Consider the following 7,732-nt stretch of genomic DNA (forward strand, 5'->3'; position numbering starts at 1 on the left):
ATATATCACAGTCTTGTGTTGTTTAATTGAGAGGCACGTTTTAAAAACATTTTTATTGCTTTATTAAAATAGTAAAACATCAGTCTTATTTACATGTTATAGCACGGCAAAATATTTGTGTATCTTTCCAAATAACTGTTGACAGCATGCACCATATTTGATGCTACACCAGAGCCATACAGCATATTTCCCAAAAAATCATCATTCATGTAATTATTACAGTTAGGCACCCAAAAAATGTTGTAGATGTCTATACCAATATTGTTAATATTGGGTTGTAGTTGTATGTCCAACCATCTAAAGAATGATTTAGAAGCTTCTTTAGCAGCTAGCGAATGGAGAGCATCATCACAAACTCTGAAAGGAGAAAGAAGACAAAACAGAGCAAGTCGAGTTATCTGACTAAACACCAAAGTGCCTACAATGTTCAGTACACAAGCATGAAATGCACACTTTTGGCCAAAAGGTCGAACGTATAAATGTTCCTGAATTTCTTTTATCTCACCTTCAAAGTCAATGCTTCCATCTGCGTTAATGTCCAGCTCCTTTAAGATCTCCTCCAGTTCCCCTTTCTTCAGCTTTTCCCCCAGCATCGACTTGATTGCCTCCTTCATCTCATCTTGGGTGATCTTTCCATCTCCATCAAGGTCAAACTTTTAAAAACAGACAAAGTGATGGAAATTGATTGACAACTTTCAGAGTGGTCAAAATGCAAGGAAATAGCTAAAATTAACAGTAGAATTCCATTTGTAGGAATGTGTCCAATTATTAAAGACCCCATAAAGTGCTCATTTTCTGGTTTCTACTTGTATTTTGGGTTTTTACTATAGAACGTGTTTTCTATGTAAAAATATAGTGAAGTAATGGCATCCTAAGAAGTCAAACTCTCTCTCTCTCTGTGTAGTACTCTGAGCTTCTCTGTTCTTTGTTTTAACAGCCGGTCCGGCCACGCATGCATGTAAGTCCATGTGAGGGCCTTGTGCATCAGACGCAGACGGCTGTGACAAGGCGTCGGTATTTGACGAGTTGGGGAACGGTTTGTGAGAGCCATGTGGAGGCAATCCTGACTGTTTAGTAAGCGTTTTGGGATCTTTCACATCAGTGTAATTGGTGCAGCACCATTGCAGCCAGGGAATGACTGTAACAGCACTGTAGTGGGACCTTCTACCTATACACAGTATAGTCGTGATATCACAACCCAGAAGTCCTGACGGCTCAATTAAAGGCACAGTTTCTGAAAACGGGCTGTGTGCATTTTTCTTTGGCTTGAGCGTTTTATTTTTTTAAAGATTATTTTTTGGGCATTTTTGGCCTTTATTGTTGACAAGACAGATGAAGACATGAAAGGAGAGAGAGAGGGGGAATTGCATGCAGCAAAAGGACGCAGGTCGGAGTCAAACCCTGGCCTGCTGCTTGGAGGCGTAAACCTTTATATATGGGTGCCTGCTCTACCAACTGAGCTATCTGGGCACCCAGACTAAGTGTTTTAATACTTTACACTACAGTATTTACAAAGCACCTCAACCTTCTTTGTAATTTTAAAAAAATAACATGGAAATCTCTCTTTTTACAATATGGGACCTTACTTTTTTTAAACATATATTCACTGAAGTTCTTTGTTAGGTCGCGTATGTCGGCTCATGTTAAAAAAAACTCGTCTGACGGACCCTTTCTTTCTCAGTTTCTACTGTTTTATTATCAGTTGACTGACCTGTACAAAGGCCGACTGGAGCTCTTTGAGTCCAAGCATGTCCGCAGTCTCTCCCATCATCCTGGGTCCCATTAGCTCAGTAAAGTCTTCAAAGTCCATTAACCCGCCCACTGTGGAGAGGAGATATGCAAATTTAAAGAAAAACTTGTATCCTTGTATTCTATTTTTTAAGGGTCTTCTATCAGCTCACTTCTCATCTTTATCTGTTGTACTATCTCCAGCAGCTCCATTTCTGTGGGCATGTATCCCATGGTCCTCATGCATTCAGCCACATCCTTGTAGTTCAAGTATCCATCTTGATCGTAGTCAAACTCTTTGAAGGCCTCTTGTAACTCTGTGGGAAAAGGTTATGGATCAGAAAGAGATTAGAACAGTTCCAGATGTGGTTTACATACTGTATGTATGCCATTTAAAAGGGAATTATTAACATGTTAACAATTGTAACAAGTGTGTAATCTACTTAACGTGGACACTTACCGTCCAACTCAGCCTGAGCTAATTCTCTCTCCTGCAGAAACAGTAAAACACTTGTTTAAAATGTTAATCTGATTTAATAGATAGGAAGTGCAAATACAAATAAAAATAATCATTTTATCACAAAAGAAGGAAGTGCAAACACTTCCAAAGTATCAACTTTTGATTAAATTCCTGTGTTGTGTTTACTGTCAAAGATGTGTATGTACTTTATAATTTATAAGCATGTGTATTAAGATTATGCACTAATGTGTATATTACATGTTTATATTACAAGTCTCAGGTATTACCCTGTTTGTAAATCATTTTCTATAATGTACGATGGAAGAGGTAGGTGTTTTCAAGGTGAATCAAGTGTTTGGCGGTGCTCATCATTTGGGTAATCCTAATAAAGCGTGGCAGTAAGCCTCAACCAATGAGCCGCTAATACTGGAGACACGTCAGGCTTAGTTATAACGGCTCGAGAAAGATCAGGCACAAAACTGTAAACGCGCTGCCTGACTTCCTCCACCTCACTTCTGACTCTGATGTTTTAATGTCTGACCCACAGTGCCTGCTTCTGAGCATCCACTGTATTGTGGAGATCCATTCCTTTCGCTCTTAATCACATACATAGTATGTCAATCCCCAAGCCTTTCTCAGTCCATGGTTTTTATTAAAGGTGTATACAATTTCAAGTTGCTTTAAGTTGTTACTGAGGAAAACATTAGGGCAAACACACGTTATTGAATAAAACTAGTGTCTAAAGATGGCAAAAATCAAGAAATTTGTGTTGATAGTAGAAAGCTATAACTTAAACCATTTCAACAGTGACTTGCACTAGAGACAGAGTACCATAACACATCCAATTAAACTCTACAGATTCAAATCACAATACGTGGGTGTTGGCTACTTACCGCCCCAAAAACACTGTTGAGCACAGAGTTGTAGACTTTGATCATGCTCTCTGTGGTTTTCTTGGACTTCTTTGATGATTTCTTGGGTGCTTCTGAGACTGAACTCGATCGGGAACCATCTTTGCTCCTGCATGGAAACAATAAATCAAACAATAAATGGGAGAAAGGGCAAATGCATGTGTTTACATGTCAACCGAGATTTAAAGACACCTTGGTTATACACTGAAATTATCTCAACCACACTACACACATCAACATAGTTAGCATTGTACTATTGCACGTTTTTTTCCCCTGAATTATATATTTGGTGGCAGGTCAACTAATGCTGCTATGTAAAAGAGAGCTGCATCTCCACAATGTTGGCTTGTCTATCACAATCAGAAAATGCTGTGAGAATTAGGGTGACCACCTGCTAATAAGCCCAAGGGGGGACAAGTGGTATGTTTCTGAGGGACAATGTGGGACACTGCCTGGCGAAGCGGTGCCCCCCCCACGGGCAGGCTCACTAATACTGGTTTACCCATTTCTAGCACCTTGCATAGTATATTAATAATGCCCTATGCCCCTGAACATGTGTAACTGCTGATGTAAGCTCATGAATAGAACCAGTGTATTTTTTTCTAAATAAAGATTAATATTTGAAATCTCATACAATTATATTAATTGACAGATGCACTTCCACTTACGATTACTTTAGCTATTTAATTTTATTTTCATTACAATTTATTCACTTTAAATACATATAATATAAATTATAGGACTAACAGGAATTGTAGTTGCTCAACACCACAGGAACAGTTTAAACTAAAGAGTCTTCCCAGTCTTCCTTGTACCCACCTTCTCTTTCTAACTGATGGTGGGGGGGTCTCAGACTGCTCAGACTCGGGCTCTTTCTCCAGTTTTTGAATTGGAAAGCGCGTTCCTAAAGTCCCTTCCCAGTGTCTGGTATGCACGTGCCTGCGCTGTCATGACAACGAATCGGAGGGATTTTAACTATTTGTCTGATTTAAAGACATATCTGTACATTCTGGCTGATAGTGACGTTTAGAAGTCAGAGAGACTAAATCCGTTCAGATCACAGATCATCTCCAGTGTGTTGTTAATTAAATCAGATCATCAGATCGCATGTAGAGCACTTTGAGAGCTACAATTAAAACTAGAGACTGTTCCAGCTGATATGTGGGTCTGATTATATTTTATTAAATCGGAATCGCACCACAGTGTTAAAGTACTTCCTGTTCTGGAATCGGCTGGAAACTGCCCGACTTACCGCAGCTTTAGTGTCCCCCCCCCCCCCACCACCCCCCGGCTGCTGCCGCCTGCTCTCGTCTACTTTACAGGCGCAGTTCATGTCCAACGAGCCTAATGTTCGTTTGGCTGCCTCGGGCTCCAAGATATAGAGCGACCAACTTTTTTTTTTGAGCAAGCATGATTATGCGTGACACGGTCTCAATTTGCGGGACGCGTGAATTGGGCTTCAAACGCTGTGCGCGCACGCGCTACGCGGGACGGGTGGTCACCCTAGTGAGAATCCTATACCTTCCAAACATACCCATCTGTTGTGGCTGAGTCGACAGACGTTGTGGAGGGTGTCCGCACTCCTGCCTTGGACATGCTGTGGAAACAGAAACATACAGGCCTATGGCGTGTAACATTGTAACATACATGCATATTTTGAAACGTTGAAGAAATATTTCCATAAATGCTTTATGGGATGCAAAAGGAAAGGTTGCAAGAGGATCAAAATCGTGTTTACCAAAGTATTTTAATGTAAAAAACATTTTTGTTGCACTGCCTATCTTTTGATTTCTACATCTTAGACATAAATCCAGTCACTTGCTGCAATTTTCTTACCTTTATTACCTTTTCTAAATGGTCAGAAAAGAAAACAACAAGATGTCCCACTCGTCCTCCTTGAGTAGTGCTCCACTTTTGTTGTAAATGGCTGCACACTATCCTGTCCGTCCGGTTTTTCCTTCTCCTTTTGACCTCCTTTGATCAAAGAGGCTTAACGGGTAATTACCTGGCTAAACATGCAGCCAACAATTAGAAAGCAAAGTGTGGAGTGAGTGTGACTTATGTGTCCTTAAAGAGGTCCGTTTCCTATTGGTCCAATCAAAACCTACCTTTAAATGTCTTTATTTAGAGACTCTTGCAATTGCAGTGCTCCATTTTTATTTATTTTTTCATAATGTTTTCACATGTGTTTCAATGCATTTTATAGTGGTTCTGGGCTGGTGACTTGATTGTGCTAGGATAATAGTTGTGAGAACTCATACAGACAGACATTTTAAATACAAATACAATATTTGATCACTCATCTATTTCCTGTCAATACATGCCTTTTCTCCAAGTTTGATGTAAAACCTAAATGCAATACATCCTGACTAATCAGAGATTTTTGGGGCCAGTGGCAATCCAACAATTTGATTAAAGAAGAGTTGCAAAGCATCGAGGCTCATCACCTCAACCAACTCACAAGTAGTCTAGTTAATAAACTAGTGTACTGTATCTTATATCTTATTTAGGATGAAGACATTGAGCAAGAAAAACAGGTTTGTGTAAAGGCTACTGACTTTTATCACTTTATTGTGGTCATCATTTTTTTATTTTGCTCTACAAAGTTTGTGTTTAACCACATTATTAAAGATTGCCTGAAAAACGTTTGTTAATTCTGGTGGGTTGGTAGGTGGTTTTTGTTATAGCCTATAGCCAATGCTCTTGTAGCCCTGCTATTATATTTTTACATCAAGGATTTTATTGATTTAATTATTATTATTGTTATTATTCATTTTTCAAGAATTAAATTAACCAAGAATAATTCAAAAACAAAATACAGGCAATTATAAATCCAATTTATTGTCGCGTGCCCACCGGTTCCGGTTAATTTGCAAGTGTTCTGACGATTTACGCTGCCTTGTTGAAAAATGTTACATTGTGTTTTTTGTGTAGGCCTAGTTACGTAAGTATTATGACATATGTTTTTGATTACAGACAGGAATAAGTGTACGGTAAGAATATGTGCATTTAATATATTATTCCCTTATTTAAGATTCCAGTTGTAGTTTATTTTGATTTTGAGAAACCAATTTCCCCTATCAATGCTTCCACGCATGTGCAAAACCGCTAAGTGACACATTTCGCTAGGTAGCAAAATATCGAAGGGACACCGTCGGCGTGGCGCAGGTGGTGTAACGCTAGCTAGCTAATTAACACATTTTTACTCGACTTCTTCGCTTGCCGTTACTTGCGGTCGATATAGATAATGCTAGCTTGAATATATTAGTAAATATATAACTCTGTAGTATGTTTATTAGGACCTTTGTGGAATACGCAGTGGACGGAAGCAGGAATGTACGGTGGCCGACAGAGGCCACAGCCGTGCAACTTCAGAAAACACATGCAAATAGGCAAAACACAAGCAAATTAAGAAAACAACTTCATTAATTTGACAACACATGCGCAGCATCCAGCAAACGCGCTGCATATACACACAACACAACAATACACACACGCGCATGCAAGTAAAAAACGATGCAAACAGAAAACAAATGCAAGTAAAAAACGATGCAAACAGACAAAAAAAATGAAGTAAAAACGATGCAAACAGAAAAAACAATGCAAGTAAAAAAACGATGCAAACAGAAAAAAAATGCAAGTAAAAAACGCGCTGCATAAAGAATCCACAACGGAAGTGCTCCAGGCTCTAGGGGGAGCGCTACGTGGAACAGCTGATTTAGACCCTACGGAGAGAGAGAGAGCGAGCTGACGAGCGGTGGTTGTTTGAAACGGGACCAAAAGTGGGAGGTGGTAGCGACGACATAAAAAGGTTAGTATTCATTTTAACATTTGGCCTCTTCTTTTACAGTATTTTAACAGAACAACAGGTTTACGTAGCTGCGGTGTTGAGACTGACTTCTTCAATAGTTTGGTAGTGACAAAACTGTGTGCCTGATCTTTCACAGCTAACGTTAGTCCGCAGTGGTAAGGATAGCTAACTACTGAACTGGGCACCTGAGTGTTTAGATTGCATTAACGTGTCAATCAATGTCAATATTTCAGACTTCCATGTTTTGTCCCTTCTGTGGCCAGCATCAGAGCACTGTTCAAGTGTTTTGTGGCTCATGTGGCAACAATGTACAGATTTTGGCACAAGCTGAAGACAACAGTAAGTAGATTGATTATATGTATTTTTGTTCGCAAAATAAAAGGTTCAACACACCACACTGTTTTGAATACTAATTAGTAGCTACATACAATAGCTCATACATATTTTGTTTAAAATATGAAGAGGTCATAATTATATTTGTCTAATTTCTTTTAACATTTTTAACAGCTTCTATAATAATGTAGTAGTTCTTGGTATATAGAATTAAATCTGAATCAGATTCAGAGTCAATTAAGGGCAAGGAGAGTTTATGAGACTGCCATGGACAAGAAATAGTTCTTATAGCATGAGGTTTTGGTTGATGACAGACCTCGACCTTTTACCAGAGGAAAGGGGTTAAAACAGATGTCCAGGGTGGTAGGGATCTGCCCTAATTTTTTCTTCACTGAAGACCGGATGGTGTTATGGAGCCTGTCCTTGTTGAAAATGTTACTTTTTAATCTTTTTCTCCCTTTATGTTCGTCAGGGTCAGCATCAGACAGC

General features: G+C 39.1%; 1 protein-coding gene across 2 annotated transcripts; it reads right to left on the reverse strand.

Moving 5' to 3' along the window:
- Window positions 1-38: 38 nt before the first annotated feature.
- On the reverse strand, window positions 39-5,140 carry si:cabz01076231.1 (calcium-binding protein 2). Of its 2 annotated transcripts, none has more exons than XM_032543949.1 (8): window positions 4,936-5,140; window positions 4,634-4,696; window positions 3,082-3,208; window positions 2,189-2,219; window positions 1,902-2,045; window positions 1,712-1,821; window positions 506-653; window positions 39-357 (listed from the first exon to the last, which is right to left on the reverse strand). In XM_032543949.1, the coding sequence occupies exons 2-8, from the start codon at window positions 4,693-4,695 to the stop codon at window positions 329-331; spliced, it is 651 nt and encodes a 216-aa protein (XP_032399840.1). In that variant the 5' UTR covers window position 4,696; window positions 4,936-5,140; the 3' UTR covers window positions 39-328. The 2 variants fall into 2 exon arrangements, with proteins under 2 accessions (XP_032399840.1, XP_032399842.1); XM_032543951.1 differs by having other exon boundaries at window positions 4,945-5,028.
- Window positions 5,141-7,732: the final 2,592 nt, after the last annotated feature.

This window comes from Etheostoma spectabile, chromosome 19 (genome assembly GCF_008692095.1).
Source record: "Etheostoma spectabile isolate EspeVRDwgs_2016 chromosome 19, UIUC_Espe_1.0, whole genome shotgun sequence".
NCBI lineage: Eukaryota > Metazoa > Chordata > Actinopteri > Perciformes > Percidae > Etheostoma > Etheostoma spectabile.